At 45.3% G+C, this 27,966-nt stretch overlaps 1 protein-coding gene across 3 annotated transcripts in view; it reads left to right on the plus strand.

The window, feature by feature from the left end:
* Window positions 1–27,966, plus strand: part of LOC146830153 (uromodulin-like) — a 778,490-nt gene that overhangs the window by 179,113 nt on the left and 571,411 nt on the right. For all 3 annotated transcript variants that reach the window (XM_085604404.1, XM_085604403.1, XM_085604405.1), the window contains exon 2: window positions 18,677–18,808. In XM_085604404.1, the coding sequence (XP_085460530.1) occupies window positions 18,677–18,808 (132 nt within the window). The remainder of the gene's footprint in view (window positions 1–18,676; window positions 18,809–27,966) is intronic.

Consider the following 27,966-nt stretch of genomic DNA (forward strand, 5'->3'; position numbering starts at 1 on the left):
CGTCTGATCTCTATGTGTAGTTGAAATAACGTTAGCTCATAGCCTGTCAGTCTAGCTACAGTCAGGTGTTGGGTTTGTGTCCGGTTTAGGAGAACCTCCACTGCATGCGGTACTTGTACTGTCAGGGGGTGGCCCAGCACTATCGAGTCACTTTGTCTTATCGCTAAGGCCGTTGCTGCAACTGATTTTAGGCACGCAGGCAAAGCCTGTGCTACTGGGTCCAATGTACTAGAAAAATAAGCACAGGGCTTGTGTTTTCCTGCATGATCTTGTGTTAGGACAGATAGTGCTGTTCCATCCCGTTCTGTCACAAAAAGCATAAACGATTTGTTGTAATCAGGGTTTGCTAAAACTGGTGCTTGACATAAAGCTCTCTTTAATTCTTCAAATGCCACAGTGTGTTCTTGTGTCCAAGAGAGGACTTTAGTAGAAGCTGCCTCCTGTGTCGTCAACTGTATTAGGGGCTTGGCTATGTAAGCATACTGGGGAATCCACTGCCTGCAATATGAAGTGAGGCCAATGAATGCACGTACCTCCTTTTGTGTCTTGGGCTGTGAAAAACCAGAAATCAATTGAATACGTTCCGGTGCCCACAACTAATTCCCCTGAAAGATCACAATAAAACATGAGAAAAAGGGGAAAGCACCATACCTATTTCCTCGGCTTAATTTCTAAGGGGCTAGCGGGAAGCGAACCTCCTCAGGGGCCAGCAGGAAGCCAATAGTCTCCTCCTTCCCCCCTTTTAGACAGGAGGAAATCTGAAACAGATTGCACTGCTGTCAAACACTATCAAACCCTGCGTGTAGCAACTGGGCGTAAGCAAAATTATAGGAGATGCACAGCGCAGTTGAAATTCAAGAGAAATCCCTCCAGCAAATGTACAAACTTCATTGTGTGAGCTCATAGGCTGGCCAAATGACATCTCATATGCAAATGTCCCTATTATGTGAACCTACACCAACCTGAAGTCAATATTAATGCTAGGAGGCCCTAATAGGAATGCTAAACTTCCTAAATATTTGGAAAACCAAGTTTAAGAACAGTTGTTAATGTCGATAATTAATAATTAATAATTTATCTGCTAAAGAAACCAGTCATTCTGCAATAATTTCCACCTATACAACAAACTGCATCCCTCGCCTTTCATATTCAAACGTCTCCCTTCAGAAACCCAAACCCAATAGCCTAATTTAAAAACAAGTCAACTTTTGGGGCCACCACTTACAAGAATGAGCTTACTAAAGCAAACTTTAAAAAGGAAATCCGGTCAGATATTCTCTCATTACCCTAAATACCGAGCCTCATTTGTCACTCTGGGGTGGCAGTCCTTATCTAAAACATGCTCTTCAAGAGTTAAGATGCGAGTGTACAGCTCATAATTGTTCCTTAATGTCCAATCTGGAAACATATGACCGAGGCTGCCTGTCTATAAGAGAAAGGCAGTTATGTGAAAAATATTTTAGTCTTGCATAGCCTTTTTCTTTTGTTTCATTCATCTCCAACACCAATTAGACATACACTGATAACGTGTTGTCTGCTATTTTGACAGCATGATAATGGTAATATCATGTCCGTGAAATTTAGTAATTGTGAACAAGTTCCAGCCAAGCGCTGTGCAAAGATTGCCGTCGTCACGACCATCTCCGTACTGCACAGGAGAACTTTGTATTAAACGCTAAACAGACTGGTCAATACAACACAAAAACAAAACATATATAAAATACATATGCCAAGCCATCAGTATACCAAGCACAGAAAGCATAGACAAATTACGTTAACATATATAAATGAGCAGTGACGCCCAATTTCTGTACCTACAGCTCAGAGGCGAACATTCTGGCCTGCTTAATTTGTCAGGCTTATAATCAATAACTGATTTACCTGCCCTATACACCCCCATCTGACAGTGGGTCATCCCAATGATGACCAGCTGTCAGCTGAAATCACCGTGTCAAGTCTGACACACAGGATCAGCAACAATAATCAAAAATGAAGAACACACGAACCTGTCTTTTTTTTTATAAAAATGAGCTATGCATCTTTGTACGCAATGTACCCTCATGTCCTAGTCGAAGATGCATCTCCCATCTTTCCTCACAGACCCGTAACCACTGGATCATTTATCCAATGCAACTGGTGGCAGCTTGTGGCCACAATTCAAAAATGTCTGAATTTGAAAATCGTTTTTATATAGGCATATAGCCCTTAAAATTTCAAGCAAGAGCATCATTTCACTTCCTGTCTAGAAGCAACGTAACATTTGCTAAAAAATAAAACATCACTTTGCCATAGACATTTCCTCGGGGCACTGGCTTTGCACAGAATAGAACAAACAAAGGCTTGAGTTTCGTTTCTCAGCTGCCCTGTCTAATCAGAGAAGCTAAAAATATCCCCTCAGCGCGGCTTGAGCCTGGGCTGCCAGCCATCTTTTTTTTTTTTTTGCTAACTACTCCTGGCCCCCAAGGCTCTCCGGCCGTAGGCATTACACAGATGCGATGTCAGAGAAGCTTTCCAAGCAGTGCCTCCGTTCTGCTCCTCTCACCGGCCCCCACCTACACTGGCTACAAGGTCAGAATCTGTCTCCGATTTCTGTATCACATTCTGCTCCATTCAGCCCCCACCATCTCCTCACTCTGAAGCTGTCAAAGACAAAAAGTCTACTCAATTCCATAAAAACTGCAATAATTCGCCCAATTGAAAAAGTAATTTTATATACAATTTGCTCTCAGGGGGTCATAATCTTACCGTCTTGACCCAGCACATTGGCTCACTAGACCACCAAGAACACAAACCTGTATTCTTGAACAATTTGCAAATTCGAAATACCCACAATTTTTTTCTCAAGCTAAACCCTTAATGGATCACTAATTATTTTTCGTTAACACTTCGTACATTAGGGGTGTCATCAAATCACAGGTGGTGCTCTTTCTCTAGCTACACCCCTCTCAATTCCCTTTTAACAACGTAAACAATCGTTGGACCATGTAAACACTAGCCATGTGCTTATCTTTTGGCGGGAGGCTCAAGAACACTTGAGCCACTATATCATTATCATATGTATCGGGGTACTTGCGGTGGCACTCTAACTGGTCTTTCTACTGGGGCCACTCTTGCTAGGTCCTCTCAAAGGACGAGATAAATACCAGCAACGTCAGTATTTCTTTCTCTGTCAGCCTGCGCTCATTTTACCTGCTCCACATCCTCCCGTAACATCTTTTCCTTGCCTTTGTTAGACTCCTGTCTACTTCTCTCTGCTTCGTGAAACACTTACTCCGCCCCTCTATGTGACTCCTTGCGCCAAAACTCAATGGCATCTTTCTGTGACTGTCTGGCTTTCTTTTTCCATAATGCTTCTTCTACTCTCATTTTTATGGTACATAAAGTACCCTGGAGTGTCCCTAGGTGGAATGGGGACGGCTTCCTCGAGTATCCCTTTTCTAGTTTTTATCTGTCTTAATTTTGAGAATAACGGCATCTTAAACCTTGCTACTTGATTCTTACTCGGACTTGAACACAATTAATACAATAAACACAGTAATGAAGATCGAACAATCACTCATACCACGACATTTAAAACATATTAAAACATTTAAAACGAACAACGATAATTAGAATAATACTAGCTAACTGCATAATACTGGATGTACTGCTAAACAGTACAGATACACCGCTAAAACAGTGCAGACCGGATCTGTGTACCCAAACCCGTCTTGACCGGCACAAACTAATGCGCACGTCTAGATGCGTCCCCAGCAACGGTACTCACCGGGAAGCACGGAACGGAAGGCCTCGGAAACTCTGGACTGGACTGGACCGGACTCGTGACGTAGGTACTTCGGAACTTTGGAACCTGGTGGGCCTCTGTATACCTCGGACACAGCTCTCTCGCAGGTGGGCTCTGGGTAGGACAATCTGCGTTCCTCACCGCCTCGTCTGGATGCCTGGTCGCAGTCCGTCCCCTTCGTTGGCCTGAGGGAGTTGGCGGGAAGACCCGCGACGTGCGCGCTTGAAGTCCATCACGGCTATGGAAGGGGGCAAAACTGGACCGTCATCTCCGGCGTGTGGGGAAAGAGATTGAACTGTTCGGGCGCCATTATGTCGTAAATAATATATTACGCTCTATGTATTTCAGAATATAAATAGGATCATGCATAAAGCAAGAGGCTGAGTCTGTGGTATCAGGTTCAAAAAGGGCTTTATTCCAATAACTCGAGTCAAAGGGAGAATATTACCATCACCACAAGGGATCTGGAAGGGACTCAAAAGTATTCTCAATATTCTCAAAACATTATTCACAGAGTACAGTATATATACATCGGAAACGAAAAGAGCAAAAGAGAGTGAGATAAGAGCATGTGGGCGTGTAAGAGGGTGTGAAGGTGGGCGTCCATGTGGGCGTCCACTTGATGATAATGGGTAATTTGTCATAGTGTGGGTGGATACCTGGAGGGGGTTGCGTGATCTGCTGGAATTGTACTGGAACTTTGCCTTACTTGTGCTCAACTCGAGCATGACGTGTAACTGACGTGGGGAGGGTTGCTATGCAACTGGAAAAGTCTGGAAGTGAGGCCTTCAGTGAGTGAGGCCTTCAGTGTCAGGACGACCAGCACATCTTGTTTTATCTGATATCCGATGTCTGGAGCAGGGACTGATTTGTGACATAGGTTGCTCATCACCAAGAGCCGATGTGGCATCTATTTCTTCATTTACTGCAGAGGCCTTACATGGGGGCTATGGGCTTTTTTACTGATGTGTGGTAAATAAATTCTTTACCGGACTGAATTTCATACTGGATCTTTAAACAAAATAGCTCAGAATAATAAGAGGCAGAATCCGTGGTATAAGAGGTTTCTGAATGGGCTTTATTCCAAAATGGCCGACTCGAGTGGCGGCCTTCAGGTTCCGTCACCCAGAAGGCTCAGGAAGTGAAGTACGATACTTTATTGACAGGAAATTGCTTTTATAGAACATACATTACAATGAAACGAATGTAGAAGGCGTAACAATTGATAAGAGGAATGACACAGTAAATACGTAATCGAAACTAGGCGTAATAAGGAGTGAAAAGAAACATGATTGGCTATGATTATCATACATAGGTGGATCTATAAGATAATATTTGGCATAGATGCGCGCGCAGCAGCATGACGTGTAATTGACGTGCAACTAGGGGGTGAAGGGGACTTGACATTTAGCTCTACATGTGGAGACGAAAAGTCTGGGGGGTCAAGTCAACCTAATCCCAAATCATATCTAACATCCTATGTTTAAAGAACTATGTTATCCACAAGGAAGAACTCTCGGACAGAATCTATTCTATACTGACTGGGTGTGCGTGCACAAGCGCCTAAGTGTCTACATGAGATGCGAGAGGCAGAAAACTTTCCATGGCAACTGGGCTATGAATTACTTGTATGGGGACAGAGAGGCAAAGCCCTTTGCTCGAGAGCTAAGGGAAATGTTTACCTAAATCACTAGACAGGAATGCATCGGCTGAAAAGCAAAGTAGATAATTCGAAGGTGAAATACAGCTTCTTGGCAGGCAGGCGAAACTGGCCGAGGCAGGCACCGTTAGCTGCACAGGAAATAGGACAAAGTTCATGGATACAGATGCGAGCTCAAGCTGACGCTTGTCAGAGACAGGGAGCAGGGAAAGGTTTTGAGGACAGAATCGGGCCTACTTCGCCTGAACTGTAAAAATGGAGTAACTGAGCCATATAAAGTCGGTGGCCTTTCATACTTAGGAATCGAATATCCAGCCCATTCATGGCGGATCTGACAGAGGACATGTTGACGGTGGACGCACATGTGTTTGCGTCTTCGAAACTGGAACTGGAGGGAACATACATGTACTTGTAACATGCATATAGAACCGTTGGGGTCCAAGATAGGGGACATAACTGATCAGGAAAATCCACATTTCCACATTCCCTCCTTGTCCCCTACTTGCCCGTCAAGAAACATCAATCTTCATTAATCCATCGATTTGCTCATGGAGCATCATTACTTCTTCTTTCTTCTTCCGTGATCTTGAGCGAAAACCTTGATGTGGAATACACGATGTGGCACACAAACCACAAATCGCTGGTCCACATTGCAGGCATAAGCAGCAACTGAAGAGTATAAGAAGGCCAATACCTAGGAAGGATAGAACTCTCCATCCCCAGGCTGATATCACACTCCAAAACCACCCGGACCAAGTCCAAGTGCCTGGATTCTCGTGTATCTGGCTCACAATCTTATGAAGGCGTGTTATAGCTTTATATACAGATGGCGAATTTTCTGGTATGAATACGCAGCAGCTTGATCCGATGACCCTACAAGCTCCGCCCCTATCGGCCAAGATGACGTCAAGGACAAGCCGATTTTGAAGAACAACAATTCTCATCACTGATTGTTCCTCTGTCAGATTGCCTAGGGCGGCTATAGTCTCATTCACTACAGCTTCAAGAGTCTTAGTTAGTCTACGTATCAGCTTACTATTGGAAATTGTACCTATATATGGAAAAATACCTTTATTGAAATCTACATACTTGTCCCATGCTGTCTCAGTATAATCGACAACTGGGAGATCTCTTCGCTCTCTATTGTGTACTAAATGAACATTTCGATAATAATCAGGAGGAGCTAGGAAAACAGGTGGCAAAAGGAATGCTATGTAACAGGTACCATCCCAGTCTGGTGGTAGACCCATATAGGCAGTCTGACCACATATGAAGTAGGAGTGGCGTGAAGCTCTAAATGAAGATTTGCCTTCATCACTAAATTCTACTGTAATGGTGCATTTGCTATGGCCCATATGTATGGAACCAACTTTTCGTATACATAATTCACCTTTAACTGGAAATACTGACATGGTGGGTAAAATTAGCTCAACTTCGGATTCGACATTCAGAATCATGAGATTAGGTGTAAAATTACCTAATCTGTATACTTCGTTTTCTAGATCCGTTCCTGTCCTACTGGGGTGACCCTCCTTGTCAGGGTGACAGACTTTGTATAACACTATATTCAGATTTCCCCATATCCAATGGTGTTGATAAACTGCTGTATCTGAATCTATAGAATTGATTAAACTGAACCATGCTCCACAGGAGCCATTATGTGTGAACGGATGTGGAAAGAAAGGCAGAACTCCTTTGTTGTTCTGATAGGGAGGGAGTCGGCCACACACCCAACAATTAGTGGCATTACTAGTCTGATGGGAATGATGTAACATACTAATGAAAGTATTATTACGCAGCGCAAGTCTATAGGACAACTCATGTGGGGGTAGGTCACTAAAAGAATGTTCATCAGTTATATTGAAAGCACGTTTAGAAACAGGATAATACATATGCAACAATATACTTGCAGTAATTATTATAAAACTCAAGAAAAACAAAATTAATAAAGTCACAATACAGTGGCTATGCAATAATTTACAGTAAGCGTGTCGTTTCAATATGGCTCTGTATTGTTCATGATTCAGACCTAAGGGATACATGTCGGGGACAGATTCAACCGCTTCACCTTGGAGAGGACTTAAACAATCAAATCGTCCGACAGCTTGGTTCTGGATCTGAGTTTCAGTTTATAGAGTTCGGTGCTACTGGCCTCAGCCAAAGGTAGCTTTGAGTCAATGGGGGAAGACACACGGGGAGGACTGTTTCTGTCCGAAGGAAGTCCATGAAATTTTTTGATGTGACTGGAGTGGACCCAGCCCTTCCTCCCTTCGATCTTCACAGCTGTCCTTGTCGTCAGCAGGACCAACTTAGGAGTCTTCCACCTGGGCTCCAGCTGAGTCTTCCTGTCGAAATTCCTGACAAGGACGAAATCGCCGGGGATTACGTCATGGGGTTTCACCTCAGTGTTGTCAGGAAAAGCTGCGACTACCTGTGAACGACAAGATTGTAGTGCAGACATCAAGGAAGCCAGGTAATCTGTCAGCATATTACAGTCAACATCAGTTATTTTACGGGGTATAGGCGTCCCCCACATATTCGGTGGTCTGCCAAAGATCACCTCGTAAGGGGATAGCCCTGTTCGAGAGTGTGCTACCATTCTCATGTAAAACAGTGCAACTGGTAAGGCTACTATCCAGTCAACACCTTTTTCCTGACATATTTTAGACAATCTAATTTTCAAAAGTTGATTATGTCGTTCCACAAGGCCTGCTGCCTCGGGGTGTCGGACACAGTGAAATTTCCACTGATATCCTAGCAAGAGTGAAACATGTTTCATTAATTCGGATGAGAAAGGCTGGCCGTTATCTGAATATACAACACGTGGTAAACCGTACCGTGGGAAGAATTCTCGAACTAGCTGCTTGGCAGTAGTCGGGGCAGTGTAATCTGATACTGGGTACGCTTCAGTCCATCGGGAAAGAGCACAGACAACTACGAGAACATATTTGAATCCTCGACATCGTTCCATCTGGATGTAATCCATCTGGAGGACTTCGAAAGGATGGTCAGGAGGCTGAAATCCACCCTGCTCTACGGGAACACTCTTTCCTGGGTTAAACTGGCAACATATCATACAGGTACGGACTTTTTGTTTAGCTGCTGCTCGTAAATGTTTGTTGAACCAAATGTGCTGAATGCTGTCTAACATAGCTTTCTCTCCTAAATGTGCTGGACTGTGAATTGTAGCTATAACTGCTTGGACCATGGAATCAGGGAGAAACCACACAGATTTCTCCTTCGTCATCCATCCTTGATCTGTCTGGATCCCTCCTAATTCAGTCCATTTCTTTATTTCTTCTGCTGTGGCATGTGTCTGTATATCAATTACGTCAAGTGCGGGATCCTTAATCGTCATACACTGTGTTGGTGTCGGAACTATTGGCTTTGTCGTGTCGGATGTATGAGTCTGAGCAGTCTGTTTAGCTGTTCTGTCAGCTAAATCATTGCCTTGAGAAATGATATCAGTCAACTTCGTGTGTGCTTTACATTTCATAATCGATATTGCAGTCGGTAAATGAATTGCATCTAACAAAGCATGAATGAGGGACCCGTGCTGAATATGGGTTCCATGAGAAGTTAAATAACCCCTCTCTCGCCAAAGCACCCCGAAGTCATGTACAACTCCAAATGCATAACGTGAATCAGTATATATGTTGACTTTCTTGTCTGTGGCTTGAATACAGGCTTGTGTTAGAGCAATAAGCTCTGCTGCTTGGGCTGACAAAGTATCTATACAGTTTGTTTCAATAACTTCAGTGTCTGTTGTGACTGCATACGCGGCAACTAAATTCCCTGTACTTGTTCTCATACATGAACCGTCTACATACAACGTCAGGTCTGGATCTAACAATGGAACGTCTGTTAAGTCTTGTCTGGGTTTCGTCTTTATCTCAATAACTTCAACACAATCATGAGCTAGTGGGTCTGTTCCAATTACGGGTAAAAGTGTAGCAGGATTCAATGTATTACAACGTCTGATTTCTATGTGTGGCTGAAACAATGTCAGTTCATAACCAGTAAGTCTTGCTATGGTCAAGTGTTGTGTTTGCGTTCGATTCACAAGAACCTCTACTGCATGTGGTACTTGTACTGTCAATGGATGTCCTAACACTATGGCATCGCTTTGTCTGATTGCTAAAGCTGTTGCTGCTACTGATTTCAGACACGCAGGCAAAGCCTGAGCTACGGGATCTAATGTACTGGAGAAATAAGCACATGGCTTACATGATCCTGCTTGTTCCTGAGTGAGTACTGACAAAGCAGTACCTGCACGTTCTGTAACAAAAAGTGTGAAATGTTTGCTGTAACATGGTGTCGCTAAAACAGGTGCTTGACATAGAGCTTTCTTTAAGCTTTCAAAAGCTAGTGTGTGTTCCTGAGTCCAAGGGAGGACAGTCGATGTGGCTGCCTCCTGTGTTGTCAACTGAATGAGTGGTTTTGCTAGGAATGCATATTGAGGGATCCACTGCCTACAGTACGAAGTGAGGCCTATGAAAGCCCGCACCTCCTTTTGTGTCCTGGGTATTGGCATGTTCGCAATTAACTGAATACGATCAGGTGTAAGCTGCCTTCCCTCCTTGGACAGCGAGTGACCAAGATAAATAACTCGCTGGGCACAGAATTGCAGCTTAGAAGGAGATACCTTGTGCCCCTTGTCGGCTAGAAAATGTAAAACTGTCAGTGAAGCTTTTTCACATTCGGGTTCGCTTCGTGCGGTGATCAGCAGATCATCGACGTATTGAAGCAATGCAGTGTTAACTGGCATGTGTATACTGTCAAGTTCTCGTTTCAGTGCTTGGCTATAGATGCTGGGACTTTCTGTAAATCCTTGAGGAGCGCGTGTGAATTTAAAGCTTCGTCCATTCAAACTAAAACCGAACAGATATTGGCTTTCCGGATCTATTGGGACACTAAAAAAGGCATTCTTGAGATCAATTACAGTAAAGAATGTGGCTTGAGAATCAATAGCTGTCAACAATGATGAGATATCGGGTACCACCGGATATTGTGGCACAATGCACTTGTTTAATTCGCGCAAATCAATAACTAATCGATATACTGGCGGGGCCATAGGATCAGTTCGTTTAAGAATCGGAATGATCGGTGAATTACATACATTGGAGTCGGTTTCCACAACCACTCCTTGGGCAACTAGCTCGTCAATGATTTTCAGTAAAGCCGCTACAGCATCTTGCGGTAACTTGTATTGTCGCATTCGTGGCAATACCACTCCTGCCTTTAATGTGACTCGATATGGTGTAATGTTCATGCAACCAACATCAGTAGGGCCTTGTGCCCATAGATGTGTGGGTAGGTTCTGTAGTCGGGAATCCATGTCTCTGGATACATAATGACCTTTAAAATCACGTAAAAACAATCTTACTCCTTCTGGAGAACAACAGATAATAGCCCCTAGGGCTTTCAATGTCTTTATTCCTAACAAGTTTTCTGGGCATGATTTGGTAAGCAATAAATCAGTAGTTCGTGTCAAGGGACCAATCGTAAGCGGAAGTGGCTGTGATACTTCATTAACAATAGGCTTTCCTGAAAAACCAAGGGAAACATTTTGAGAGCCTGAGAGGGGTGCCCCTGGAACTTCACTACGTTTTATGGTTGTTCGACTTGCCCCTGTATCGAGTAAAAATTTTCTGTCTTGACCTAATAATTCACTATGTACATAAGGTCCCTCTTGATCTACTGGAATCTCAATAAGGGGTAAGTCGACTTCCCTCCCTAGGCTGGTTCATGCGTAACGTTGGTACTCAGGGTATTCATACTGTGCGGTCTGATACATTTGTCGTGTTGTTGTTTGTGTGGCAGCAACAGGCAACGGTGGTGCAGCTGGCACAAATTGTATGGGCTGTTGTGAAACTGGCATAGCCTGTTGCTGAGCTGGCATGGACTGCCCATGCTGCATAGCTCCTTGTTCATTCTGATCCTGTCTGACTAATCGTGGTCTTTCTTTTGCAATACCTATGGCTATATTACGTTTCAGGACTTGACAATCGTGTACATAATGGCCTGGTTGTTTACAGTAATTGCAGGTTCCTTTTACAGGAACTGCTGAATCTCCAGAATGTGTCACACCCTTTTTGTGACCATCCGCTGGTACTGTCTGGGAAACTAGCATTTTCATTTTAGTATCCTTCATGCGTCTTTGCTCGTGTTCTTGTTCATCCCTAATTCTATTGTGATGATACTGTAACATTTGTAGCATTTGTGACGGAGTGTTACTTTGCCAGGTACTCTCGAATTTCAATATTCTATTCTTCACTGGAGGCAATGCATTTTCTACTAGTTTTGTCACAAATAAATGTGGATATGAGTCACTACTTGCTTTTATACCACTGTTTATACCAAAACATTTTTCAAATCGAGCATAATAATCACTTGTGTCTTCATCATGCTTTTGTTTACAGGCTGAGATTGCACCCCAATCTTCCTTTTTCGTAGTCAACAAACGTGGCAGTACCTGTACTAGTAAACCTGGTAACAGTTTAACTTTATCCCCGAGCCCTGAACCTGCAGTTCGGGCCCTTTCTTCTGCTTCTAATGCTGTCCAGTCTATCTTTTGGTCTCCCACTTCCCACTCTTTTTCTTTCAGCTTTTCATAAATGCCAGCAGGCATTAGCACCTTTAATATCGTCATAATATCAGGATAGGTGTACTCTCCCATCAGTAACATGTCTTTAATTTCTCGGTGAAAACCCGCTGGGTCTTTGTCATGACTGGGTACTACTTTCTTCATTTCTAACAATTCGATTTTTGTTATGGGTGTGTAAACAAATACACGATGAAACTCATTGTCCTCGCCTTTTATTGGGTGCACTTCTCGTAAGGGATTTTGTTTATCCATGTAGTACGGTGTTCCTTCTTGGTTGGGGATCGAGAAAGGATCTGGACTTACAAAAAGAACGTACTGTTTACGTGACATTAGTATTTCTTTAATTAGCTTGTTACTAGAACCTCTCCATCTATTCGCAAGTAGTTCGGTTAATATATCAGGTAAGGGACCAGGATCAGCATGTTGGCTCTTATATAATATAAGAAGTTGCTGAATCATATAGATCCCAGCTAAACGTTGTTCATCTGGACTGAGGTTCAAAAACGTGTGTGCGACTGTCACATCACCATATTTTCCGGGACTGTCCATCCAATGAACAGCTGACCTTGCTAATTCTTGTTCGTCCATAGAATCGAGGAGGTGGTAACCCCTTCGTTCTCGAAGTATTTTATCTGCGGCTTGAAACAAACGTTCGGGAGACTTCATATTTATTATAGGTGTCGGATAGGTTCTGCTATTGTTTGGACATACAGGATGTATCGGATCAGAAAAACATCTGGTATTAGTACAGGACCTTCCTTTGCCTACATAGGCTATGGTGTCTGACTGTCTCACTGAATCTCCTGATTCCGACGCTTCATCTTGCTCGAACTCGTCTGTTTCCAATCTTTCTTCATGTATGCGTTCTACTTCTTTCCTAATTTTTCGGCACATGGCTACTATACTTCCTTGTTTATCGTGTTTTCCCTCTGAACTCTTTGGTGTAGTCCACCCATAAATCAAGGAATAATATGGCATCTAAGCCATGCTTGTGCTCAATTTCGAAAAGAGCGGCATATTGACAACTGATCTGGTACTTAATCCTGAACACAGCTGATCTGATACCTAATCTTGAACACACTTAGTACGAAAAACATAATAATGAACAATGCACAATGGACAATCATTCATACCACAATATGCAGGACATTTTAACCCGTTAGAAATTAAACACTAAACATTTTGACCCTTAAAATTGACCAACAATGATGATAGTCTGCATAACTAATCACCAAGCAGAATTCTTGACAATAACTAGATACTTCGGAATACTTGATATACGGCTAAACCGTACATATACACTGCTAAACAGTGCAGACCGGATTTGTGTACCCAAATCCGTCTTGACCGGCACAACCTATGTGCACGTCAACACGCCTCCCCGGCGATGGTACTCACCGAGTAGCTCAAAACGAAAGGCCTCGGAGAATGGACTGGACTCGATTATGGACATCGGACCCTCTGGACATCGGGACTTCGAAAACCTGGTGGGCCTCTGTATACCTCGGATCTTGCTCTCTCAGCTAGGCTCTGGTCGGGATACTTCGCGCTTCTCACCGCCTCGTCTGGGTTGATCGCAGCCTCAGTCGCCCCCGCTTGACCGGAGGGAGCTACAGGAAATCCTGCTGGTACGCGTTATGGTCCGTCCAGCTGTGGCAGGAGACCGGGCCTGCAACGCACCGCCGGCGCGTGAGATGAGAAAGTGTCCCTGTTCGGGCGCCATTATGTGGTAAATAAATTCTTTACCGGACTGAATTTCATACTGGATCTTTAAACAAAATAGCTCAGAATAATAAGAGGCAGAATCCGTGGTATAAGAGGTTTCTGAATGGGCTTTATTCCAAAATGGCCGACTCGAGTGGCGGCCTTCAGGTTCCGTCACCCAGAAGGCTCAGGAAGTGAAGTACGATACTTTATTGACAGGAAATTGCTTTTATAGAACATACATTACAATGAAACGAATGTAGAAGGCGTAACAATTGATAAGAGGAATGACACAGTAAATACGTAATCGAAACTAGGCGTAATAAGGAGTGAAAAGAAACATGATTGGCTATGATTATCATACATAGGTGGATCTATAAGATAATATTTGGCATAGATGCGCGCGCAGCAGCATGACGTGTAATTGACGTGCAACTAGGGGGTGAAGGGGACTTGACATTTAGCTCTACATGTGGAGACGAAAAGTCTGGGGGGTCAAGTCAACCTAATCCCAAATCATATCTAACATCCTATGTTTAAAGAACTATGTTATCCACAAGGAAGAACTCTCGGACAGAATCTATTCTATACTGACTGGGTGTGCGTGCACAAGCGCCTAAGTGTCTACATGAGATGCGAGAGGCAGAAAACTTTCCATGGCAACTGGGCTATGAATTACTTGTATGGGGACAGAGAGGCAAAGCCCTTTGCTCGAGAGCTAAGGGAAATGTTTACCTAAATCACTAGACAGGAATGCATCGGCTGAAAAGCAAAGTAGATAATTCGAAGGTGAAATACAGCTTCTTGGCAGGCAGGCGAAACTGGCCGAGGCAGGCACCGTTAGCTGCACAGGAAATAGGACAAAGTTCATGGATACAGATGCGAGCTCAAGCTGACGCTTGTCAGAGACAGGGAGCAGGGAAAGGTTTTGAGGACAGAATCGGGCCTACTTCGCCTGAACTGTAAAAATGGAGTAACTGAGCCATATAAAGTCGGTGGCCTTTCATACTTAGGAATCGAATATCCAGCCCATTCATGGCGGATCTGACAGAGGACATGTTGACGGTGGACGCACATGTGTTTGCGTCTTCGAAACTGGAACTGGAGGGAACATACATGTACTTGTAACATGCATATAGAACCGTTGGGGTCCAAGATAGGGGACATAACTGATCAGGAAAATCCACATTTCCACAGATGTGAGCTTTGCAATCTCACAAACAGAGACAGAAAGGCTAGGCTTTCTCCTTTGCTGATCCCTCCTTCTCCAGGCAGGAATGCGGCTCTGTAGGAGTAAGCAGATAACCGTGCTTAATGCTGTCTCGGCACCATGTAGCAGGGCCCTTTTGGCTGAGGCCCAAGTGTGTAAGGCCAAGGATACGCAGCTGCAGCTTTCTGAACGTCCGAGGCCTGAAACCTCTGTTCGAGTCTAGCTGAGCCACAAACACGGGTTTGTATGTGGTGCAGGAAACCATGATGCAAAACGTGTAGGTCTCAATACAGATTTGTCGTTTCTCTCATGGGGAACTGAATGATGACAGGCCACGTTATAGCATAAGTAACATGATAGGAAAGGCCATGGAGGGGAAATGCATAGGTTACATGCATGCGCACATAGGCGTTGGGGGGCACATGGGGACATATAGGCCTCATAGATTTTTATTTTCCACACTTCAGTGAAACCCCAGTACAGCTTCAACGCCGCTTCCCGATCGGGGTAGCGGGAAAGCCAAGGACCCATGGCCTCCACACTAACTGGCGTAGGAGCCCTTTGGCCCAGCCTGTCCCCTGCCTTTGGTGACCCGCCACTGTTCGGATGGAGTGGCCAATGTGAAACATTGCGTGACCGGGTGCCGGCCTCCGCACTTAGAACACTCATGTTTAAACCTGCAGGGGTGTCGGGTGCAAAACCCCTTGTTGAAATTCCAACAGGCCCCTGTGGTGGCTCCCCCACTCTTAGCAGGCTGTCCTGTTGCGACTGCAGCGGCAGCCTGCCCACCCGCACCCCCGGCTCCACCGGCTCCCCCTCCCGCCCCCCCGAGGCGGGACGTGACTGAAAAGGCCGATAGGCCACTGGAAGCCCACTAGCCGTGTGCGTGGACGCAGAGGACTGCGTGGAAGACATCCACTGCACCCACAACTCCTGATCTACCTCTCCCCAGGGCTTGTCAGGATTGACGCTGATCCGAGCCCGAAATTCCTCATCGTAACTGAGCCAGGCGAAACCCCCAAAGTGCATCTGCGCTTTACGTATGATATCCATGTATTTGAATAACGCAATCGCCCTATCCTGATGCTACTCACAAAAGATGCTTGCATAAATCAAGAAAGCCGATGTCCAATTCTCCATATTCACCAGCACCCGCGGTCGCCGCGTCAACTCACACTCCTTCTCCTTAGACCCCTCCTTCACCTGAATTTCCCGGTGCAACAGTTTGAAAACGTCCACATACTCATGTTTCCAAATCCTACCCCTCGTCTTTTCGGACAAATGCGACCCCAACGGCATCGCCAAACCCATATAAGGCAATTTCTTCTTATGCTTGTCTCCCCCTTCCTTCTCCCCCTCCTTCTCCCCCTCCTTGTCCGTCTGAACACCGGCTCCCACAAGCCGCTTCTCATCCCCCTCCGGGGCCGCCGCCTTAGCCGGCACCTTCGGCTGCGCCGCCTCTCCCGCCACCCTCACCGACCCATCACCCACCCCCACAGACCTGCAGGACTTCCGGCGCCTCAACCCGGCATCCCCCTCCCACACCCCCCACCATGCGCTCTCACCTGTCAGAGTGCGAGACACCTCCTGCGCCCGTCCGCCGAGACCCGGGGCTGACACTTTCGCCGCTGGCGCCTTGCTGCAGCTGGCTTTGTTGGCCTGTAAAACACCAAACTTCCGCGTTGTCTCCGTCCCCTTCACCTCACGCACTTCACCTTCCTCCAACTCCTCACTCTCCGACTCGTAATCCAGCTCTTCGTCCAAGACATGCTCACCGGGCTCCATCCGCACCTCACGCACCACTCGCTTCACACCTTTGCCTTCCTCTCCTTGCACAAACTCATACTCCGGCGCCGATGATGCCCGCTTCCTTGATGGAGGGCAGGCCGCCGCGGACCCCCCTACTCCTTCGACCCGGCGTCTGGAGGCCGTCATGCGCCCCCACGGCCCACCCCGGCCTCTACCAGCAAACTGCGCTGGTTTGGATCCCCCCCCCCCGGGACCGACATAGTCCGAGGGGGCCCCAGCACCACCAGGTCTCTGAGACGTCAAGTCCGTCCCTGCCTCATCAACCCATACCCATCGCCCGCGCCCCCCCGCCGGCCCCGCGCCCCCCCACGCGCCGCCACCCGGCCCACCGCCCGCTCCCCCCCCGGGGGCACCCCCTCCCTGGCCGCGCACATCTCGTCCCACCGGCGCTCCGTCTCCTCAATCATCCTGCGCTGTTCCCGTATCCGCTCCTCTAGCGACATCTCCGCCCACCGGTCTTCCCACCGTACCTCCGCACCCCCACCCGAGACCCGCGGCCACGCCCCGCACCCCCTGAGGGGCCGGGAGTCCCCCGCCCAGTACCGCGCCCCCCCCACCCCTTTAGCCGGGGCCTTGCCTTTGCCCCCCCGCCCCCCACCCTTCCCCTTTGCCACCACCTGATGCGTCCTGTGACTGGTCCCCCCACCCACCACCCTCACCCCCAACCGACTCGCTCCCAGAGAGATACAGGGCAAAGTCCTCACCCACCGGCTCCTCACAGTCCCCCTCCTGGTCACTGTCCTCGCTGTAATCCACCAGGCATGAGCCCCCCCCCCACTACCAGCCGGCCCGGCCCCCCCCCGTTACTGCCGCCCCCACCCCTCAAGCGCCCCCACAGCACCCCCAGCCCCTCCCGCGTCAGAACGTACCTCCCCCCCGCCCCCCCCCTCAGACACCACCTGCACGGACCCCAACACTGGGAGTCTCAGACGCCGGTCACCGGGTTTCCCCACAGGCCCCGCCTTCTTACTCCCCCCCCCCCGCGCACCCGCCGCGTGTTTTTTGGGAGGCGGTTCCTCCATGCAGGCTGCTACGGCCGTCGCCACCCCCGCGGACGCCGAACGCGGTGTCCTCGCCATCCCCACCCACGCCTGATCCAGCACCCGCGGCCGCAATAAATCCGACCTCCCAGCGCGTCCCAACAACTGCAGAGCCGCGCACACCGCCGCGTCGTCAGGCACCTGGCCCCCACGCCCTTCCATCGCCGCACAAGCTCCGCCACACACACCAGCCTGCCCCCGCCGACTCCCCCGCCGCACACAGGCCGCCCACCGTCGCCTGACGAGGCCGCCTCAACCGCCGCTCCACCAACCTCCACAACCGCGCCCCCGCTCACCGTTCCTCCACTCGTCGCTGTGTCCGCCAACCGCCACCGACTCCCGAAACCGGCCACGCGTAGCACCACGACAACGAACCCCAAAGTTCCACTAACTAAACCCACCCTGAGGCGCTGGGGAAAGGAAGAGGAAGGACTTCCTCTTCCTCCCCCTTTTAACCCCTACCTGACGACCCCACCCCTTATCCCACCCCTTCCTCCCCTGTCCTTCACTGCACGAAATCCCCGGGGGAAGACTAGTCCGCTGACCTCTCTTCCCCCGGGGCCCGCATTGCAAACAGACGCTTCTGAACCCCTCTCGCTCTTTATTAAAAAACAAAGGAAAAAAATACAAAAAATGCGCGTGTGATGATGGAAGAGGCCATTGAGAGGGGCCCGGGATCGAATGTGCAAATGTGCATTGTTGTATAATGTTTAGTGCTGCAACAGGCTGACTTGCAGTTCACGGTGATGCTTGTTTGACATTCTTATGTGAAAGCTCTTGAGATACAGCAGAGCTCTTACTGACAGAGAACATATCATGCCTCGAACGTAAGATATTCACTTGTGTTTGACTTCGTTTACAGGGGGATGTGGCGGCCCACCCAGGCTATGTTGCTCCGGGGCGAACGTTAGCTGCTACAGAGGCTGCTTTTGTGATGAACTCTGCACTACAGCTGGTGACTGCTGCTCAGACTACGTAGCGGTTTGTGTGGAAGGTAAGGAGCAGGAGATGATGTCACTCTGCCCGTCAGACGGAATGTAAATACACTCATGATCTCAAGTCCCAGGTCTGGATGCGGCTCAAGAACTGTCTCCAGCCTCCCTGTAAGTTTAGAAGGAGTTGTAATATCCGCAGCACAGACGCGCCAGCTCGCCCAGAGCTGTTTAAGAGTGTGGTTCGCCCTCGTGGGTTGGGCTGTACCCAGAGCCGTCACATGAGTGGGCACCAGGAGGTGGCCTCCCGGGCACGCTGAAAAAAGGCAATAATGGATGTGTGAGTGGTGCCAGAGAGCACAGAGTGAGGAGAAGAGACTAAAGGTGGAAGGGAGCAAATGCATTTATGCTTCAGCGTAGTAAAGGCACGTATGGTATGTGCATTTGTGCTTCCGTGTTGTAAAGGGACGTGTGGTAAATGCATGTGTGCATCCACATTGTAAAGCCACGTGTGGTCAATGCATGTGTGCTACGGTGTTGTAAAGGTACGTTTGGTAAATGCGTGTGTGCTTCTCTGATGTAAAGGCACCTGTGGTAAAAGCATGTATGCTTCCGGTTGTACAGGCACATGTTGTATATGCATGTGTGCTTCCGTGTTGTAAAGGCACATGTGGTAAATGCATGTTTGCTTCCATGTTGTAAAGACAAGTGTGGTATATACATGTGTGCTTCCGTGTTGTAAAGGCACGTGTGGTAAATGCATGTGTGCTTCCATGTTGTAAAGTCAAGTGTGGTAAATGCATGTCTGCTTCCGCGTTGTAAAGGCACGTGTGGTAAATGCATGTGTGGTTACGCATTGTAACGGCATGTGTGATAAATGCCTGTGTGCTTCCAACAGACAACCTTCACATAATCTTACCACATATTTTGGCGTGCTTGCCACATGATCCTAGTAACTGTGAACTTTGAGCTCCAAAGCTTTCTCCAGTGTGTCTTGCTCAGGCAGAGGAAGAGGTGGTGGGGGAGGGAGGCTTAGAAGGTGTCATAGGGTCTTCTAGGCTGCTGTGTTTCGGCCAAGAAGTGCTAATGCTTGAGGGTTCACTTCATGGTCGAGACTTGAGGTTCACAGGAGGGTCTGGGCGTCAGTGACCCCTGGGTGCTGCGTGCGACTGCTCTTTCATTGACTTCCCCCAAGAAGAGCCCTTGACCATAGGGGACGCTTCACTCAATAACCATCCGCGTTGCTTCAATATAAAACCGAAGGATGTATCCAGCAGCGGGTGTGATTCATTCTGACACTGGGGCTGGAGGTGACTTACCAAAGAAACAGGACTCTGGTGGGGGCCTGGTGCCAGAAGTGAATAACGGAGTGCTTTACTTAGGAGTTTAGGAGAGCCGGGTCTTGCCGGTACTGAGCACCAGCAGTTCTTATAAGCAGCTGCCAAGATGGGTCCCTATCGGGCTCTCCTTTTCAGCTGTCATACTCAGGTTGGAAAAGAACATCTCAACTCTGCAGCTCGCTAATATCCAGGGTGACAAGCTGATAAAGATGGCTAAAACAGACCTAGAACGGGATATCGAAATCGATATTACAAAATTACAATTTGCCAAGCTAATTAAAAAACAAAAAGACGGGGCACCTGGCCCCAATGGTATCCCGTTTGCTCTCTATAAAGAAAAGACAGATTTTTGGACTGTATATTTAACAGAGGTTTTTAATGAAGTTATACAGACTGGGATGATTCCGAAATCTTGGAGAGGGTCATTAATATCTCCTGTTTGTAAGAAAGGTAATTGGCAATTGCCGGAGAACTATCGTTTGATTACCCTTCAAGATACCGATGCAAAACTGTTCGCGGGGATTTTATTATCAAGTTTAACAGATTGGGTAAATGAAAAGCAGATACTGCCCCTGAATCAAACAGGATTCATCAAAGGTCTAGGAACTGCCACAAATATCCTAATACTATCAGTATTAATGGATAAGGCAATTTTAGCAAAGCAGCCTTTGTATTTATGTTTCATTGATTTTAAATCGGCTTTTGATTGTGTAAATAGACAACTGTTGTGGAAAAAACTAAAGGTCCATGGAATTCCAGACTCATTATTGAAACTGATCCAATTTTTGTATACTGATACCTGGATCAGGGTGAGGATTGGTGATGGTCGGACGTTAACAAAAGAAATACCCACGACTGGAGGATTAAAAAAAGGGTGCGTCCTGGCCCCTCTGCTTTTTAATTTATTCTTATCAGATCTCTCTACCGTACTGGATGAAGTAAATGCACACCCGTCTAGGCTAGCAGACAAGCAAATATCCAATTTGTTTTATGCAGACAATGTTTACTTCTAAGTCAAACTAAAGTGGGGTTGCAACACTTGATTGATCGTATATCAACGTATGCAAAAGAAAATGATAAGGTAATAAATGAAGCAAAGACCAAAGTAATGGTTGTTACAAAACACACACAACTTAAATATAAATACAAATGGTTGTTGGAAGAAACTCAATTAGAACAAGTTGTATCCTACAAATATCTTGGTGTTATATTTAATGATAGTGGAAATTTTCTGCAAAAAAAGGATATCACCAGAAAAGCAAATACTTTGATTGCAGCATTTAGGATCTTACAGAAATCTATAAGTGACTTGTTTTATCATCCTTTCTTAAAGGTTATTTCGGCAAAATTATTAACTACTCTGACATACGGAAGTGAGGTACTAAATGGGAAACATGCAGAGATCATTAAATAACGCGGTTGCTAAAACTTATAAAATTCTATTTTGCCTGCCAAACAATGCCTCGCAAGCACAAGTGAGGCTGGAATTCGGGTTAAATAACCAGCTAAACGCAAGGAAAGGGCAAGCACTTAAAGTGTGGCACCGAATAAAAAACGATCAAGGAAACCAAATGTCTCAGCTGTTATGGCAAGAAGTAAAAGATAATAGGAAACTGCAGGTCTGGTCCTATTTAAATACAGTGGTTGAAGAATTTGGCGCAATACCGATTTGGGTGAATACAATTACCCAGGAAAGCTTAAAAAAACAATCAATAAAATTACTAATCATCTCTCCCTGACAAAAGATAAAGATATATTTGTAAAAAGAAAACATGCATGGCCAATCATACATGGATTTATGTAAAAAAGGTCCAAAAATATCTTGAAACATCGTGGTTGCAGAAAAACAAACATATCTTTATCAAACCTCGATTTGGCCTACTGCCGGGATTATGTCATTTACCTCCATGGAAAAAATCAGAAGAGAATACCCAATATAGGTTATGTAAATCCGGTCAAGAGAACATTATACATTTATTGTGTCTCTGTCCTTAAATAGAAAATGAAAGGAAAATTACTCTTAAGAGACTACTTAATGATCGTGGAGAAAGAACATGTAGGCAAGCTCTGATAGCATGTCCAAACCCTGAAGATATATTTATGAATTCTGCATTTGTAAAATTTTTGTGTACCTTTTGAAAAAAATTGGAGGAATATAATTTGAATCGCTAATCAATTGTATCTTAAATTATACTGCGTATTTTAACTTATAAAGTATAAGATATGATAACAATCTTATAACTTTTTATTTCATTTAAAACTTTTATATTTGATGACGTTTTTAGTAATTTTTGTAAGATTTTAATTAATCAAATAAAATAAATAAACTTGAAACTTGAACTCTGCAGCAGTACCACTGCTCACAGACTTTGATGTAACTTCAAATAGACTAATTTTAGTTCTTTCAAAGTCTTATCATTTCAGAACTGAAGCATTTTGAATAATATATTCAACAAAGCCATAGTCGTTGCTTATTTATTATATGCAACTAACAACCTTTGACAAAGCCAATAGCACTGGCTTGTTGTAGATGTAATGTTACTTGTATGATATATCTGGATGCAATGACAGAGGCAGAAAAATGCCAGGGGGCAGCACACTATGCTAAGCACAGATTTCTTCCTTATGTGTTTTTAAGCCACGCCCTAAATTACATAGGCCACACCCCTTTGAGAGACCCCCAGTTTTTTTTATCCACTTAAAGCCCAGGCTTTTCTAGTGGTGTGCAATAGAAGTAAAGGGTAAGAGACAAGAGGGTCATTCGAACAGGCGCAACCAACACTGACCTCATCAAATGACCTCTGAGATGTGGCAGCAAGGACACCAGGAGCTAAGACTAAATTACCAAACAACTCCTTTGGAAGTGGATTTGTGATTGAAAAATTCTATAAAAACTGATACTTGTCATTTACAAAAAAATGAATCATACACCAGTAGATCAGAGAGGAGATTTACTCAGCAAGTTAGAGGCAGATGCGAGAGCCAGACAGGAGATGGACACTGGCTCTCATAGTGCGTAGAGATGTAAACTAGTGTAATGAAAGTAAATACACTGGGTGTACTTTACCACAGACATACTAAGGACCACCCAGTTTGTGATGCCTCAAAGAAGGAGACAATCTTCAATAAGCGCTTACTGGGACGCAGCCGGACAGAGACAGTCAGAATTAGCACCTGGGGATGTTGAGGGCCAACGTACACACAGTGCTTGGACCTGGGGTCAATGGTGATCATGGAAGAAACGTGATGCAGTAAATGTCCTTTACAGCTGATTACATGCTTCAGACGGGCACCTAGAGGCAAATGCATTGTTATTAAATAAATAGAACAACCACCAGGAACTGGCAGGGCCATTTACGGTAATTAGCAACTGGTGAGGACCAATTGTAACCAGAAATACATGGTCAATGACTAGTTAGGAATCAGGAGCTGTAATAAAGGTTGGGCAGTTTCACTTAGGAGGAATGTGCGATAAACAGCAGAATTTAGTAAGAACTGATAACAAGCAGAAAGAACATTACAATACAACTTCCAGTGGAAATCAGTATAATTCAAAAAGGCCATTAAGGGTCTACTAAAGCCAATAAGGGCCAGCATTACCCAGCACTGAACATACCAATGCAATGCACTATCATTTCAACCATGATGAACCTGCAAGAACAGGTTAAAACCAGCAAAAACCAGAAATGAGATGAAAGAACCAGTTAAAACCAGCAAACACCAGACAAAATCAGTATCCACCAACACCACAAGTCTGAACAAGAAGAATCCAATTAAAACCAGTAAAGAGCAGTTTAAAACTGTAGACAGTGTGAGCAGTGAGAACTAATTAAAACTGGAAGCGACCACTAAGAGCAAAGCAAGCCACTAAAATACAGAAGAAAATGTTTGAAAGAAATAAAACCCTGTAGGAAGTGACTAAAACTAATAGAAAATGGTGATTACTGTTAAACCTAAAAAAACAAGCATTTGCAATGCAATAGGACTTGCATTTACCCGGGTTTGAGCTATAGACATTGTAAATGACAGTCTTTTATTTTAATTTAGTTTTTAAAACATAAATAAAAGGCATTGTAATTTACAATGCCAATAGCTTAAACTTGAGTAAATGCGAGACCTATTGCATTGCAAATGCTTGTTTTGCCACTATTCTGGTACTTGTAGTCTCCAGTTCCAATAGCCTCTTAATTATAAGATAGGCAAATCCACAAGCAGCTAACTGCAAATGAGAACAAGACCCCACGTCTGACAGGAGACAATGCGAGGAATATGGAAGAGGCAATATAGCATTCAAAGCAGTGCATAACGTAAAATGAAGGGGACAACTCACTTAATGTTCTGAACAGCCTCTGTTCTGGGACCCCCATTTGCACAGCTGTAAATCTGAGACTGAATGGGCACCCCGGAAAGGTGGGGTCCTCTGCACCTCAGGGGGCTGCGGTACACCCCTGATTCAACTTAAGGTGATACATCTGTGACTTCAGGAGTTTCCTTTGTATTTTGTGACACCTAGTGTTGTTTATCACATTATCAAATAAGGACTCCAAGCCCGAGGATTCAAAGCAAACACCGGACAAGCTTGAGATGCTCACGTATAGACCTGCGAGCTTACGAGCTGAGGTTCCACATACTAATTCCTGCAAGGAGGGACCTCGTTAATAACAGAGACTCAGATTGAGCTCTCGCTCTCATGCGCCTGTAATTATTATTTATTATCGAGGATTTGTTTTGTGCCCTCTTGCGGCACCTTAGGAACGGTTGACCTTGATGGAGGGAAAAAGCTACAAAGGGGGTAGCCGAGTTCCGTGCCCATTGACACTGCAGACCACTGATGGGATCTTTACATCGCCCCCCCACTTTCATTGTCACCCACCCCACCTCAGCCTTTAGAGAGGGGACAAAATAAGTGCTTTTCAAAGCAGTAAAGGGCACCACCCCTAAACTTCCTGCCCTCAGTCACAAATGCAGGGCCTGCCTTTGTTACCTACAAGCATCTCCTCCTCTGATCCCCATCCTTGGAGGATGTGGGGGGTGCACTCCCTGGCTCAAAGACTCCTTTAAACAAGCACGGCCGCTAAAGTGAGCGGACCGCGCTGCAAATTAGTTAAAAAATAAACAAGCATGGCTGCTAAAGTGAATAGACCACACTGCAAATTAATAAAATTAACAAGCGCAGCCACTAAAGTGAATGGACCGCGCTGCAAATGTATTAAATAAACAATCGCGGCCGTTAAAGTGAGTGGACCGTGTTGCAAATTAATTGAATGAACAAGCGTGACCGCTAAAGTTAAAGCAGACCATGCTACAAATTAATAAAAAAATAAACAAGCATGGCTGCTAAAGTGAGCGGACTGAGCTGCAAATTAATTAAATAAACAAGTGGGCCAGCTGAAGTGAAAGCAGACCGCATTGCAAATGAGTTAAAAAATAAACAAGCACGGCCGCTAAAGTGAAAGCGAATTGTGCTGCATGCAAATTAATTAAGTAAAGAAGTGCAGCTGCTAATGTGAAAGCGGACCGCGCTGCAAAAAAAACCCATTGAAACAAAATAGTGCTCACAGCCAAGATAAAACTGACCGTGTAACATGACCAGTAAAAGGTCCAGTCCTAATGGGCGGTAACAAATGGAGACAAGGCGGTACCAAGGAGGGGCTAACAAGCTTATTTACCAATTAATAGCCAGCATTTAAGAAGGACAATGACACAAAGCCAGTGACAAATAAGGACAGAGAGTGGGTGGGGCTTCTAGTGCATACCTTAATACAGCATGCCTCGCAGAGCGAGCAGCGCATGGGCACTGCTGCTAGGTTCGACCTAAAAACAGGGAACTGCGTGAGCAAAAACAATTCACCATTTTTCAACACCTTACCATTGCAATAAATGACAGACATGTACTGTGTGGGTTCATTACGAGTAAAGTGCAAACTAAATGTAATATTAATCTTACAACTTCAACTCTACTAATCAGCTGCAAGACACAAGAGTCAATAGAACTGTACGCAACAATCAAATAAGTCAAAGGCACACTATACCTCTTCTCAGCACTTGTTTAGTAAAGACTTGGTTGTTACTAACTTGCCTTTTCGCTTCGCTGTGTGGCATTTCTCTTATTTTGCACTCAAGACTAAATGCAGTGTCGATCAGCAGCAGCCATGATTAATTTCCATCATTGTATAGGGATTCTTTCACTGATAAAAAGTACCATCACATTTACTCAATTCAAGGTGTAGTGGCAGGTATATGTGAAAAGAGTGCTGTCTCCAAGCTTCTGGGATAGTGGGGGAACATGACACCAGACGTTTGGAAAACATTGAACTCTGTGTCACTTGGATTGCAGCTGCAAACGTTTATTTCCGAGTTCAACAAATATTGGAGTGATATTGTTTGTATTTGTAATAATTCAGCTACGTATATGAAACAGTTGTGTGATGACTTATCAAAATCAATACCGGAGCTGAAGTGCTTCTCTGTAAGAGATCCTTGCCACTTGCTAGAAGGTATGCTGAAAGCATCTTTACAATCTTCAGAGTTAATGAAGAATGCTACTGACTTTGTTGTCCATTCTGGTGCACCGCTTCGTTCTGCATTTGAATTAAAATGCAAATATTTTTCATTTTGTGCTTTGTGTGGCATCAAAGAAAGAGTCATCCCAACTGTGCCATGTGGCAACCGTTTATGGAATTTTTGCTTAGTGATAATGCCAAAGGCAACAATTGTGAGGATCTTCGGTCACATATTGATAGTGATGTGAAAAAAGTACTCTATTGCACTCTTAGATTTTTACAGGAAGTACATGACTGCAGTAGTGGACATATTAAAAAAAATAGAGTCTGAAAACACTCTTGTCTCCCAAGTGTTCAGCGTAATTGGTGTAGATGTGAAACATCTCTTTGAGAGTAGGATGGGTGACATTTTTAGTGACTTTGGCATGGAAACATGTTCCATGTTAGAATGCTTGCCACTTGGTGAGCAAAGAAATGTGGAGGAGCATGTCGTGTAGTTCCTATAACCCTATATAGAATCTGCACGTTTAGGCAACATACACTATAGGAGTGGTGTCGGACTGATTCTAGACACTCCTACCGGGTATGTTGGCCTTTATACCAGCTGGCTCACAGTGCCACTATAAACTCCTCTTACCAAGGAGAGAATAGTTCTTGGCAACTATCTAACATGACAACCCTGACCCCCCAGGACCGTGGAAACAGTGTACTACTTTTCGCTCAGTCACTCATGCTCACTGTGTCTCAGAGAGATACACAGAATAAACTATATGGACGTTTTTCAATAAGTATTTATTGAACAGTCGTCATTCTAGTGTAGAATGGGTGTGCTGAAGCAACCACTGGACAGAAACAGATATCAATGATTAGAAGCACTAATCAATCAATCAATCAGGGGCTTTTAAGCACGCTACTCACCCTTGAGGGTCTCAAGGCGCTGGGGGGGGGGGGGGTGCAGCTCTGGGTCAGTCGATGAGCCAGGTCTTGAGGCTCTTCCTGAAGGTGTGCAGAGTGGGGGAGCATCAGATGTTGACTGGGAGCTCGTTCCAGGTCTTAGCGGCGATGTAGGAGAAGGCTCTTCCACCTGCTCTGGTTCTGTGGATGCGTGGGGTTTCTGCCAGGGCGAGGTCGGCGGAGCAGAGGTTCCTTTTGGGTACGTGGAAGGAGACTCTTTTATTAAGAAAGTAAAAGGATGGTAGATGTCTACCATTGTGCTAAAACAATGTATACAGGCAGGTATATAAAATACATGACAGTAAAATGCGTACTCGTACATTGCGACCCTAATTAGATGTACCTAAGTGTACCTAGCATGTATGTAGGTGTGTAGCCAAGAATCCCTCTAGGATAACATCAACCCCATTACCTGAAGTGAGA

Source organism: Triturus cristatus, chromosome 5_1 (assembly GCF_964204655.1).
Source record: "Triturus cristatus chromosome 5_1, aTriCri1.1, whole genome shotgun sequence".
Taxonomy (NCBI): domain Eukaryota; kingdom Metazoa; phylum Chordata; class Amphibia; order Caudata; family Salamandridae; genus Triturus; species Triturus cristatus.